The sequence below is a fragment of the Rhinolophus sinicus genome, linkage group LG18, assembly GCF_036562045.2.
Source record: "Rhinolophus sinicus isolate RSC01 linkage group LG18, ASM3656204v1, whole genome shotgun sequence".
Lineage (NCBI taxonomy): Eukaryota > Metazoa > Chordata > Mammalia > Chiroptera > Rhinolophidae > Rhinolophus > Rhinolophus sinicus.
In genome coordinates, this window is record NC_133767.1 from 5,952,895 (window position 1) to 5,967,633 (window position 14,739).

General features: G+C 39.1%; 1 protein-coding gene across 6 annotated transcripts in view; it reads right to left on the minus strand.

Annotated features, from left to right (window-relative positions):
* The window catches only part of MRTFB (myocardin related transcription factor B), a 236,889-nt gene that overhangs the window by 91,548 nt on the left and 130,602 nt on the right, over nucleotides 1-14,739 (minus strand). For 4 of the 6 annotated variants that reach the window (XM_019750669.2, XM_074322641.1, XM_074322639.1 and 1 more), the window contains one exon: nucleotides 13,368-13,430. The exons of the other annotated variants lie outside the window; for them this stretch is intronic. In XM_019750669.2, coding sequence (XP_019606228.2) covers nucleotides 13,368-13,430 — 63 coding nt within the window. The remainder of the gene's footprint in view (nucleotides 1-13,367; nucleotides 13,431-14,739) is intronic. 6 annotated transcript variants of the gene reach the window in all.

Sequence of the window (14,739 nt, forward strand, 5' to 3'; positions counted from 1 at the left end):
GTGTATCTATGAGTGCTGACTGTAAAATGCTTTTAGTTTCACCACGTGAAATATTATAAAAAGTTGGAAAAATGGGCAAAAGGTTTGGAAAAAACCTTTCACAGAAACAACCAATAAGCACAGTCAAAAGTGCTTATTGGTTGATATTTAACATCAACCAATGATATTTAATAAACATCATTAAATATCATAGAAATGCAAACTCAGACCACAAGGAGATAGCACTGCATACCAACCGAAATGCTTAAAATGAAAAAGACTAACTGCCAAATGTTGAAAATGTGGCACAATTAGAACTCTTACTTTTGGGGAGTAGGGGTGTAAAATGGTACAGCCCCTTTTGGAAAAGGTCTGCAGCTTTTTATAAAACTAAACACCCAGCAGCTCTTCTCCCACATATATACCTAAAGAAATAAATACTTGTATGGTATATTCATAGCAACTTTACTCACACTAGCCCCAAACTGAAACAATCCACGTGTCCACTAAAAGGAAAACGGATAAACAAACTGTGATGTACTCATACAGTGGAGCACAACTAAGAAAAAAAAAAAAAAAAGAATGAGGTAAGATACATACAACGAATCTCAGAAACATTAGCTGAGTTCAAGAAGCCACTTACACAAAAGAGCTCACAACACTGTATAATTCTACTGACATAAAACTCCAAAAAAAGATAAACCTAATCTGCGGTGAACAAAACCAGAACAGTGGTTATCTCTAAGGGTTTGGGGTGAAGACTGATTGGGAGACGTATGAAGAAACTTTCTGGGGTGACAGCAATGGTGTATATCTTGATTGACAAGGCTGTGGGATACATATGTATATATAAAAACTCATCTGATGGTGTACTTTAAATCGGCCCATTTCATTACACACACATATGTTTTGCCTTACAAAATGTGAATCATTATTGAATTTTATACAATGATGCTCATTCTGCAGGTTTTAGAGGTAAAATGTACTGATGTCCACAACTTTTTTGGAAGTACGACAAAAATTCAATGGATTGATAAGTGGACAGAGGATATATTCATAATAAATTATAGAAAAACGTTACTTACAGAATCTAGGTGTATGGTTAGTGTACAATGCTTTCAACCTTTCAGTACAGTTGAATTTTTCCAAAATAAGATGTTGGCAAAAAACAGACAAACTAAGAAACCCAGGGTATCCTTTAATTTTTGTAACAAGAGAATCATCCTATTTTTGCAACAAGACTGACATGTACACTTGCAAACAGCTGCTCTGTTTTGCACAGAAAGCAAATATGACCACAGTTTCTTCCTTCAAAGTTATGCTCTATTTCTTACTTCAACTCCAGGGAAGGAAGGGGGAGATAGAAACATACGGCTGTAACTGCAGCAGAACTATGCTTCTTGTCATTTCAAGTAAAACATTCAGAGAAGGTTAAATTACAAAATAGTATCTGGAGAACAGGGAATGCTAAATATTTTCTATAACAAAGTGTACCAGCACGGAGGAGATATGACATAATGGTAATCGCAGATTCGGCTTCACACGCAAGGCAAAGACGATTTTATGGTTTAGAATGACAAACTGACAACGACATGCTCCGACTCATCCAGCTGGATGAAAGTCGTTTATGGTACAGCACGAGAAGCAGGAGCTCAGGGAGACGGTGCCACGCGAACAAAGCTGTGGGAGTGCGAAGGGGGAAGGGAAGGCCAGAGAACCCGCACAGGAAGGCAGGGACCGTGTGCGAGGGAGGATACAGAATCCCCAGAGTGAAGAGTGTGGACCTCGGACTCAGCCAGGCTGGAGCACAGGTGTGAATGGCAAGAGGAGACTGGACCTTTCCTAAGGGGTATGGGCCTCAGGGGGTAAAGGGGCCACATGCACTGTAGAAAGGTCCCAGCAGCTGTGTGGAGTGGAGGAGGGTCAGACTCAAGCGGAACAGACCAGTGAGCAGTCTATTCCAATCCTCCATGACGGCAAAGATGGAAGGAGGAGGGACAGATCAGAAAGCAATTCGTGTCATTTCCCAGATAATCTTCACATTAACCATGAGATCTGTCCTCAGTTGGCAGTGCTGACTCAACTTTAGAGCGATACAGCAAGCAATTACATGATGGAACTTACAGCCTCCTTATACCACATACACCCCCATCTTAAAGAAAACTCGGTCTTGGGACAAAAGATCAGTAATTAATCATGAAAACTACATTTCCAGGAGCAAAGAGAGCATCAATGGTCTGACCTTTTTCAGTTTGGAAAGAAGTGCTAAAATCTCACACCTGAAACTTGAAAAGAAAGACGTAATTAATTCGCAATACCATTTTTCTTTGTCTTCTGTTTGTCTCTTTTCTTCTTTATATAGAGTCAACCCTAAACCCCAATTAAAAACCATTTTACTCTAAGAATAGGAAAAATGCTCATAATTGATCATATGCTTTGGAAGAGCCACAAAGATCTGGGTTAAGATAAATCCCCAATCTGCCACCTGCAGCCATGTAACTTCGGGTAAGCTTTCAAATCTCTCGAAGCTTCGCTTCTATTAGTTCCTTATCTGTGAAACAGGATTGCTGGGAGGATTACTGGGGTAATGCATGAGAAGCTCCCGTGCAGTTCCCACCGCAGAAGCAGCCATCAATACCTAAAGGTACCCGTTTCACTCTTCCTGTACCTCTGTTTCCTAGTGAAAATAACTAAGGGAAAAGAGGATAAAGGTCTGTGCTTTCAAGTGCAATATAAATACGTGAGCTATTTGGGAAATGGTTTTCGCCTGGCCTTTATCATTCGATGAACAACATTACTGAAAAGTAAATACCCTATTTAATAAAAATGGAGCTTGGGCTTAGAGGTAGGATAAATTGATAGATGATACTAAAATATTGGGAAATGTGTTGACAGAAGTCAAATAGCTGATTGTGCCTACAAAAAAGGTGGCAATTCCTTCCTTCTAATTCTGTTGTAAACCTAAAACTGCTCTGAAAAAAACTGAAGTCTTTTTTTTTTTTAAAGTAGGGGAACTGTCTTAGATTAGAAGAAACTGAGGTATATGACAACTAAATGCATTAGTGATGCTTCATTAGATCCTGGTTTAAAAAACCAATAAAGAGCATTACTAAGAAAAGTGGTGAAATGTGAATATGGGCTGTGTGTTTAATATGTGACCGTATTGACGCTAGTGTTTTGAGGGTGATAACCGTTTTGGGGTGTACAGAGGGTACTTATTCTTAGAAGATACATGCTGACCTAGTTAGACACGCCTGCAACTTGCTTGTAAAGGGTTCTTAAATAAAAGGTTAATAAATCGCTCTAAGTTCAGGAGTTAAAAAGTAAAAAGGGTGTTTCTCTATTACAGGAAATTAGAAGAGAAAAATACCCATTTATGTTTTTCTATAGAAAAGATACAACTGATTTATGGAACAAGTAAAAGTAGGTTTGTGTTTTAGTCTTTAAATGTCAAATACTTTATTAAGAAATAAACTGCCATTTAAAGGATGATCTATTACTAGGCTCTCCATTGTACTAGCAAATCTGAAAATATGTTTGTTTAAAAGGTTAAACAGAACAAAATGACTATTTGAACATCTTCCACTAGAGGAATTTAACAAATACCTTCATTCATTTAGCTCAGTACCTTCAAAAGTACTAAATTAGAATGAAGAGATAAACAAAATTGACTCGAGTTCGCTGTAATTCTTCTTAGCATGGTGGCATCTGCGAGGTGTGCAAAGTGACATGTGACATGAGAGGAGAATATTGAACATGCCTCTAAGTTTTTCTTTTTTGTATGAACGTCCACATAAATAAACTTCACACAGCACCCACTGTAGAGGGTGGTGAAACTTAAACCAACAGGAGGCAATCCTGACAGATTCGATGAGGTTGGAGGTGACCGTAAAATATCTTTCTCTTCAACAGGCTTTCAAGGTAAAATGATTCTGCTCAAGTAAAATCTTAACATTTAAAATTTTAGCTTTGTATGTGGCCATCTTTATATCTTTTGAACTATTTTCTTTGTATAAAAGTTAAAAGCAATAATCTATCTTAAAATACCTTTGTTTGAACTTTCTTCTAAATAAAACTTACTTTTCCTATTGTAATAGTATTCGTTATAACCTTAGAGTCAGCCATAACTTTAAAATTTTATTCCTTTTTCGCAGCTTGTCCTTGTATTATTTAACCTCTCTGACACTCAGTTTATAGGTCTTATAAAGTAGAAACAATTAAGACCTACTACCTCATAAGGGAAAATGCCTTTACCTGTTCAGGGGAGCAAACCTCTCTCTACTGGCAGAATTCAGTACTTTAAGTTCGTTATTTACTAGTTTGGGTTCTAGGCCTACTGTGAGGGCAATAGGTAGAAACACGTGGCAAAAACCTAACACAGTGCCTTGTTTGTAAGTGATTAAAAAAAAAAAAATCTATGTATTGATTGGTTATATCATAGAAGGGAGTGAGAAAAACAGTGGTTTGTTTTTGTAAGAAGACAGGGTAACTAAGAAAAGCAGGGTATAGTAGTTCCCCCCTTACCCCCCCTTATCTGTGGGGGATATACCCCAAGACCCCCAGGGGATGCGTGAAACCACAGATAGTACTAAACCCTATATATACCACGTTTTTTCCTAGACATACATACACACATATGATAAAGTTTATTAAAAAGGCACAGTAAGAGATTAACAATAACTAAAAATAAAATACAGCAATTACGACATTATACTGTAATGAAAGTTACGTTAACGTGGTCTCTCTCAAAATATCTTATTGCACTGTACTCACCCTTCTTCTTGTGACGGTGTGAGACGATACAATGCCTACGTGATGAGATGAAGTGATGGGAATGACGCAGCCATTGTGATGTGGCGTTGGGCTGGCTACGTGTAAGGGTCACCGGAGATATTGCACAAGTCGAACAGATAACTGATGGCCACTAAGTGACTAACGTGGGTGCCCTGGACAAAGGATGAGTCACATCCCTGGTGGGAAAGAGCGCGACTCACAAGGCTTCATCATGCACTTCAGAACGGCATGCGAGAAATTTGAGAATTGTTTATTTCTGGAATTTTCTGTTTAATATTTTCGAGCCATGGTTGACCAGGTGTTAGGTTGGTGGAAAAGTAATTGCGGTTTATAAGGTTAAAAAATGGCCAAAACTGCAATTACTTTTGCACCAAGCTAATAACTACGACTGTGTGAAGCAAAACCACAGATAAAGGAAGACTCCTGTATATGTGCAAGGTGTTTAGTTTACATAATTATATTCCTTAAAAAGGCAAGGGTCGGGAATAGCACCTTATAAAAAGTGTACAGCTTAAAAATAAAAATTCTATTGGAAAGTTTCTGCATTAGCATATTTAAAACACTTAACACATTAATTCAAATAATTATATTTTCAAACACTAGAGCCAATAAAACGCAATTGTACATATGAAACTTGCCTGGTAAAAAAACAAACATAATATATCCTCAAATGCACAGAATCAGTACATATTGATGATTTTAATTTTCAAAAACCTGTTCAGGCTGTTTACTTCCCATTTATGTAACAGTGTCCTATGTATTTGGTGTCCGTCCGCCATGACTAACAAGTCAGCTGTGAGAACCAGGCAGCCCTTTCATGGAGCTGCCTACCAGCTCCAGACTCTCCTTCTTCTGCCCTCAGGGGCCAGCTGTGACGCCTAAGCTCACTCACCCTGCCACTATGAGGGGCTCCCATCTGTTCTTTGCCTCCTAACCCACTCGGGCCTCTCAGTGACCGAGAGAGCCACACAAGGGCACCGGTGGACAGCAGGGTGACCGTGTCAGCCGGGATGGGAGCCCTCAACCTCTGAGCCCCAAGGTAAAGCACCAAGTACAGACCGTGGGGAAGCAGACCACAGAGATTTTGGTCAAATTGTGCTCCTATGAGTCCCAAAGAACCTCCATGATATTCCACTTTACTTGCATTACACCGCACAAAAGTGTTTCCCCACACACTCTCCTTTTAAAGCTGTTTTCCAGCAGAGGGGCTCTGTGAGGCGTTGTGCAGGTACAACCTGACCTGTAGTTGGTTCTAAGTAGAATCCCCCCAATGTCATAATATAATCATCAGCTACCAAATGACGCTGACAGTCCCGTTATATAATGTGGCATGTTTTCAAATGCCATTTGATATAAAGTACTATATGTGCATTATGAAAAATGCAAAATATAGCAAAGAAAGCAGGTGGAGTGGTGTATGTAACTGCCAAAAATAATTTGACAGAATTCATTCCAGGGCATTTTTCCCCTATGCTTAGGCTTTCTGTTTTGGAGGAAGGAAGAGGGATTGATGGGAGGATTAAAGAGGACGGTGACACTCGTGATAAATCTACAGTGTTCCTCCTTGCTTTCTCACTTAATATAACCTATGTATTCTTGACACGAAAATTCCCATTAATACACATGTGAGAAGAAAAATATAATCCTTAGTTATCTCTTCTAAAGGCTGGCTCTTTTGCCAAGTTGAAGCAAATTCAAATACTGAGGCAAAAAGAATGTAATTAATTTCAGCATTTCTGTAAAGAGAAAGTAATATCTGAGAAGTCCTTTGTGGCTGAAGAATGGATTCTGCTAACCAGTGAAGGCCTTCCTTCTCAAGGAGCCCCCGTCCAAAGGATGACTTCCTGAACCAACTTCCTAACGAGCCATTGGTTCCTGCAGAGCGAAGGGACCCTACCAGAGTCTCTTTTATGATCGTCTTGCTGACTGTTCTGTGCCAACAGCAAAAGCTGGAAAGCTACTTGCCACGAAAACCAACCATAACCAATAGCCTCAGTCTTTCACCAAGAATTTGGTTTCATTCACTCACTCATCAAAAAGCTGGGAGCAAGCTGAGATGCTCAGTAAGGTCTGAGTGTTTGGGCAGATCCCAAAATAAAATGACACTGCTGCTGTAGTCTAGTCAGAAAGCTAAGTTACATGTATTCAGAGAGGAAACATGTTTCAGTGGAAAAGCACAGTCCTCGTGTTAAAATCCCAATGCCAGACTCCCGCTTTCAGCTCTGATGGACTACCAAGAACTGTACTTAACCTCTACAGTAAGAAACTAGAAGGCTGGATGGAGTACGTGCAACAATTGCTTTGGGAAACAGGCAAAGCAGGATTGACCCCTAACAGAAGGAAAACAAATGAGATAAGCCTTACAGCGCCCTAGCTTTCTGCCTGGAGGCAATTTCCATACTGTGAGTGGTGGGGGAGGGTGGGTAGGTAATTCAAACAGAGCTCGTTAGGCTAGCTGAGTTGTTAGGCTGAGTCGAGGAGACAGAGACTGCGAGAGAGCGTGGGAGGCTAAGGCAGCAGGAAGTTGCAGGGCAAATTGCTGAAAAGGAGAGTCCTATGCTGAAAAAGAGCCCTAGAAATCTACATAAGGGTGCCTTTGAGACTTTGCTGAGTACTAAGCTATATGAGCATAGCGTGAAATTTCACAAGGCTGGGCAAGAAGTGCAATGTGAGCTGAACAATACCCCAAGCTCACCCAAAACTCGGGATGTTCAGGCTCCAACCAGCCCCAGTGAAAAGCCCTCCCCGGGGCATTAATCAGGCCGTTCAGCAGAAATTCCAAAGGGGGTCAGCCCCACGGAGTTCAAGCACCATCCCCAGCATGAATGCTACCCTAGATCTTTCCTAAGGAGCTTAGAAAAGGCCTTGAGTGTGAGCCAAAAGTCCAACATTCTTACTAAACCAAAGCCCAACACTCTTTAAAGGAAGACAACGAAAACAAAATCCAGCCACTCAGCAATGCAACATTCACAATGTTACATCAAAATAAATAAATAAATAAATAAATAAATAAATAAATAAATAGGCAGACTACTTGCCAAGAGGCAGGAAAATGGGAAAATGTCTCTTTTATAGAAGAAAAAAACTGTCAATAAACACAGACCCAGAAATGACAGAAAAAAGGGAACTACTAACAGGTATTGTAACTGTACAAATATTTAAAGGAAAACATGAAAATATGGCGACGAGAAATGGACAATGCAGAAAAAAAGAAATGAAGCTTGCAGAAATAAAAAATATATATAATATCTAAGATAAACATTTTATTAGATGGGATTAGCAGCATATTAGACCTGCATTAGGAAAGATCAGTGAACGCTTGAAAATAAAAAGTATAGCTAATTAAGATGTAAAAATAATGAAATGAAACACTAAAAAAGGAATTAAATTTTTTAAAAAGGCAAGAAAGAGGAATAGAGGAAGAGAGAAGAGACTGGACAAATATACATCAAAATGACAGATTTAAACTCAATTATGGTAGGTCAGGCCTAAGAGCCCCCAGCGATCCCTGCCTTCTGGTATTTACAGCCTCGAGTAATCCTCTCCCCTTCAGTGATTTGTTGCTAATCAATAAAATTAGGCAGTGTTGAGGAAATGTTGCAAAAATTTCTCACTTTGTCTTGCTAGCAGGCTTCTCTCTTACTGGCTTTGCTAAGTTGAAGTAAGCTGTCATGTTGGAGAGACCCATATGGCCTCCAGGAACTAAGGGTCCAACAAGCACTTGAAAGAGTCTGAATCTCACCAAGAACAATGTAACTAAGTTTAGAAGCGGATCCTTCCCCAGTTGCACCTTCAGATGAAACCCCAGCCTTGCTGACACCCAAACGCAGGCTTGTGAGAGACCTTAAGGTACCCAGCTCAGCTGTGCCTGAATATCTGACCCACAGAAACTGTAAGATGATAAATGTGTCTTGTGCTAAGCTGCTACAGTATAATTTGCTACACAGCAATAGATAATTTGTTACCAGATATATCAATAATTATCTTAAATGTAAACGATCTGCACATTGTAACTGAAAGACAGAGATTGCCATACTAAATAAAAAAAAAAGAACGACCCAGCTCTATGCTGTCCAAAAGAAACGTACTTTACATGTAAAGGTACAGATGGGTTAAAGGTCAAAGCTGGGAAAAGATACACCATACAATGCTAAACATAAGAAATTCAGAGGGGCTATCTTAATACCAAACAAAGAAGACTTTAGGAGAAGAATCATTACCACGGATGGAAGGACACTTCATAATGTAAAGGGATCAATTCAGCAAGAACACGTAATAGTGCCTCAAAATACATGAAGGAAAAACAAAACTGAAATGAGAAACAAACAAATCTACAACAGTAGTTTGGGGTTTTCAACATACCTGTCTGAGCCACTGACAGAACAAATAAAATCAGTAAGGATATGTAAGACTTGAACAACCTTTATAAAATAACTGGACCTGACTTATATTTATCTAACATTCCCCCCCTCAAGATACATGAAACATTCATGGTCATTTAAGAAATGTACACATTTTCATGAGAGTACACCTTGAATGGTTTCAGAGCAATAGGTGAAGGAAACGAAAGCCAAAGTACACTTGACCCTTGAACAACGGGGGGATGGAGGGGGGTTAGGGATGCTGCCTACTGTGCATTGAAAATCACGTATAACTTAGGTTGGCCCTTTGCATCTGTGGATTCCCAAGCGAGGATCAAAAACACTGTTTTCAGTCCACAGCTGGTTGTGTCCACAGATGCGAAACCTGGGGATACAGAGGGCCGACTGCGTATTTACTGGAAATGATCCATGTACAGTGGACCCGCACAGCTCTGAAATTCATAGTTTAGGACTAAGTTCATGGATTTCTTTAAATTTCCAGTTGTTTAGTCCTAACTTGATCTGATTGGTATAAGTTTAAATTCCCTTATCCGGAAAATTCTCCAAATTATACTATTTAGGTGTCCAGATAAAATCTTCAACTTTTTGAAGGTGGAAGCATTTTGTTTCTGTTGCGGGTTCAGAAAGCATTCAGCAATCAGCCGGGCAGCGACTCTACTTCTGTGCACAAATAAACAAGCACATAACTATGCAGCCAGAGATTTCACTGGTTTATCAGCAAGTTGTTATTTAACCAAATTCCATTTCTTTGAAAAATGAAGGGACTATCTAACAGAAATAGATAGTGAGAGATAGAAAAGTAAATGTTAGGAAAATACAGTATTAGAAAGTTAATACTTTCTCATACCAAGAGCACGACTAGTTAAATATCACTTTGTTATTCTTGGCCTGAGAAAAACAGTAACATAAACATATATATCTTTTTCATCATGTGTATTTTATACAGCAATCAAGAGCCACACAATTCCTTAGTATATTCAATAATTATCTGTGACCAATTACTATGCAACTTATTACATCATATTTGTTTCCATTTGATTTTACTAAGAGACCTCTGACATATCCTGGGTTCCTCACAGGATATTAGAATGTAATAAAACAAATTTTATTTTTAGTAGTAATTTTAAGAGGCTTGGTTGAGATCGTATGTCAATTTATTTGCCTGTGTCCCATTTTTAAATTTGTTCAAAACATGTTACCACCCTCCAACAGAATGAGGTATCAAATCATAAGAAAGTTTTGATTGTGTAGAATTCTTTAATAGCTAAAACTTTGTACATTCATCCAAAAGATTAACTCATTGAAAAGAAACACGTAAAGAAGGAAACAAACCATACAAAATCTCCCAATAAACCTGACCCTTCAAAGGAGGAATGCTGCTCACCTCTGGAGTGTCACACATGCTATGCACAGACTTCACACTGTGACATCCCTGGGGCTGCAGAACTAAAGGCCAACCGTAAACCAAGTAAGGCCTAATGACCCATTTCCTAAGCTGTCCAGGCTCCAAATCTCTTGGGTTCTGCCCTTCTCGTTTATTTTTAGGAGTATATTCTTTTTTTAAAAAAAGAAATGCATAATAATACACAGTAAAATATTTTAAGAGGATTCAGATGAATTGAAAAACAATTTATAGACCCGCCCCCAGCCACAGTAACCTTACAGCACCCTCTAAACAGCTGCCTTTGCAGCAAGATTTAATAGAAGACTCTACGACTCTAAAATTGTCTGTTTTCACATATTCCAAAGGTCATTCATTGGGAAACAAGTTAAGCACACACATATTTTAACATATGTATATTTTTTAAAAGATCATTTCTGAATTTAGTCGATTTCTTTGTTAAATAACTAGGTTAATAATGCAAAACATTTATAGATATGGCTATGACATAGATTTCCTGGAAGCAAAAAGAATTTACATGACAACTCAGAGCAACAAATCTCTTTCAACCTAACAAATCACCGTTTTATTACTTCAAAATACCAAACGTCTTCTGTATAGTACTTATCATATACATCAAATGCCTTGAAAGAGTCTCAGCAACAGTATCTACGATCTTAATCTCTTCAGAACGAGTACATGAGAAGAAGAAAAATCTATAAATCAGTCCTTGGTGACAGAGGGGCTGTTTAGGAGTTTACCAAATGGAATGACCCTGCTGGAATTCCTTCCAGCAGCCTGTGAAAATGTCAGAACGGAGTCTGTTTCGGAGGTCATAGTCCCTAGGGAGCTCTGAGTTTGGGCCTGTTTGTCTTTTCACATGCTTTAATATTTGAAAATCATTCCTTGTAGACACTGACTGATGCCCAGGGAATGCGAGGATTGTGGGAACTGGCAGTACCAACACGAGAGACAAACTTCATGGGAAATCAGTGCCTACTTCACTTGCCCTCTCAGCTCTCATCAGATAAGTTGCTCTTCAAATGTTATGAAGGTACATGGCAAGACATTAAGAAACTGCATGTCACTTTGACATCTTTAAAAAGAAATACTTGGGGAAAATGGGGGGCATTGAAGAATGGGGCTATTGAAAGAAACACCAAGTTATAAAACACCGTGGTGGAACCCTGAAAAGTGATATTCACTTAGTATGACTGAAATACTGCCTTCTCAAAAGATATATATTAATAACAAATATTAATATTTTGAGTGTGCCAATTAGATGCTGACACTGTTGTAAATACTTGACTTATATGAACTAATTTTATCCTCATCGCAACCCTAGGAAGCAGGAACTAGCATGACCCCCGATTTGCGGATGAGGAAATTGAGGCAAAGGGAAGATAATCGAATTTGTTCAAGTTCCCATGACTAGTGACGCTGTAGCCAGGATCTCGACATACATGGCGTCTCCTGCGCCGGTGGCCCTGACCGCTGTCGGGGTACGTTTACATCAGGCACGCAAGGCCGGGTAACGGTAACGTGTACTGAGCACTTAGGACTTGCCGCTACTCTGAACACTTGATTCCATTTACGCCTCCTAGAAACCTCTGGGTACATCTAACGTGATTCCCATTTACAGAGGAGAGACACAGGCTTCACCTGGCCTGACACGGCCCATCGCGTGCAATGGAGCCGGCTCTAGGCTTCACTCAGCAGCCATCCTTCTGTAAAACTGGCTTCCTCTTCCTCTCAGTATCTGCAAGAATCGTCTCTAAATTAATTTTCTGTATATAGTTGGGGGAATGACTTTCAAAGATCTGTGTGTCCAACAAGTTTATGAGAATATACTACATTTTGAGCTGCCAACATTGTACTAGAGGCTTAAAAATCTAAGAATTATTTTAAGGTAAGAGACACAATGATCATTCAGCAAACGTTCTCTAACAAAAAAAAGTATCCCCATTTCCACTCTTGATTTTTTTTTTTTTTCACTACTTTGGGAGAGCTGAGTATTCTGATATGGCAAACTTTTCTTTTGTATAATACATGATGTTTGATCAAGTAGTTCACTGGTATACTTCTTCACTGATATGTCAGGATCAACGGTTCTGTCAAAGAGGGTCTCCTAGTTTGTAGCTATGAACCTCAAATCTCCAGGGTGCTGACAAACTCTAATAGTTGTTAGGTTTTTAAACTCAGCCTATAAGAACCAAAGGTAAGTTATGAATAAGGCTTTTTGCTTTTCTTGTTATATTGTTATTAAACAGAAAGGTCATATGTCAAAAACTCAAGTTGGTGAAACAGACACCCAACTATTAACATTTTTTTAATGAAAAACAACATAAGTAACCAGCATAGAACATGAAGAATCTGGGCTTGAAAAAAACAAAAACAACTGAAATACTGTTTTAACTGACAGTCTGATGCTATTATAAAAATGTTAACACATACCTGCCAACCCTTGAAAACCATGAATAGGAAGATACTGCATATTCCAAATGAGATACATTATTTTTGAGGATAACTCAAACTGAGTCAATTTCTCTCTCCTTTTCAGTATGCGGGCAAGTCTGACTAGTTGAGCGAGTTGGCATGTATGTGTAACAATACATCCTTGAGGAACATATTAAACAGCGCAATTCCTCTGAGATGGAAGTTACCTTCTATTCTTTCTGTTTCTGTTGCCCCATGAATAGCACACGGCAAAAGTGATGATGAGATATAAGAACATGTGATGTAATGAGGGAGGGCAGCAGAGAGACACACGGGCTGAAAGCTGCCACACGGAGAGTACAAGAAGCAGACCGTGACACAGAGCTGAGACTTACCCGTGCTCACGGACTGAGTCAGCAGAGGAGGCTGGAGTCCTGACTCCCCAAAGACTACATTTCCTGTTAATAACAGGGAGGGCAGCAGGTGAGGGTCGCCGACAGTTTGGATTAATTGAAAGGAGTTAGAAAAACACTGGGCCTCATATTTACCAGTTAATCTGAGTGATTACTGACTACAAACCCAAGAGAAAATTCTGATACATCTGTTATTCCAACATATTTGTCTTGTTGCTTATCACAACAGCACTTTATTACTGATCTCTTAAAATAAAATAAAGGAAGAAAACTAATCGTGGATCATTTTTTATCTTCCAGTACAGTTCCTACATTTATCAGGCGCTTGTAGAGAGCAGGTATCCAGTATCTACCCTTTCTCTTCCTTTTTAGCTAGAAGAGGTGAGTGTGGTTGGGTTCGGTGGCAGACATAAGGAAAAAGAGCCCTGACTTAATTTTAATGAAGTTTCTTGTCCCAGCACAGGGTTTGATTCAACTATTCAGCTATAAACTAACTATCCAGTTCCAAGTAGCCACGAATGGTCTAACTAGTGAGAGGGTTACAGCTGAATGAAATGTATTAACTAATCATTCATATCTTATGCATTACCTCCTAAAATTGCTTTCTGAGAGACAGGAAAGACTATTCACTAATAATAAATTAGTTTAATAAATAATAATAGTTTCAGGTTATTCACTGGTCCAGTGCCTAATATAAATCATAGGGTGAACTCTAGTTTTATGAAAATTAATCTCAAATAATCTATATAAGAAATAATGTACTTCTATGACACTAGTAACTCTAGAAAAGCTTTGTAAGAATTTTAGGCAAACATTTTTATAAGTTTAAGATAATGCTTGATTAATCATGCTTGATTAAACTGCTAATTATTATTACGTTCTAATCTTTCCATATAAATACATTACTTGCTGACACTCCAAGAGGACACAATTTGAAGACTGAATACATAACGCAAAATGAGGCTGCAGGGCGCTTTGGAAACTACCCCTCAGCAACAACCAAAGCTCGCCTGTGTCAGGGTTCTGACAATGAGACTGTAAACGAATGATTGCCCACAGCCTGCCTCCCTCCACACCCCCACTGCCTGGGGTGCCAGCAAGCTCATGCCTCGGTGACAACAAAACATCTAAGTGAGAAACTTGGAGTTGAAAAAAGAAGGTGGGCAGGGCCCCAGGTGCTTGTTTACACTGTGAAACAAAACATGCTATTTAATAGGAGGCTTTACAAAGCTCATTGTGAAGACAGCACCGCACCTTTAAGCTGCTTACACGGCTTCTTTTTCATTCTGAAGGTTCAAGAGATTGTCACAAACAAAAACAAGATGAGAACTGCTGCCCCAACTAATCAGGAATT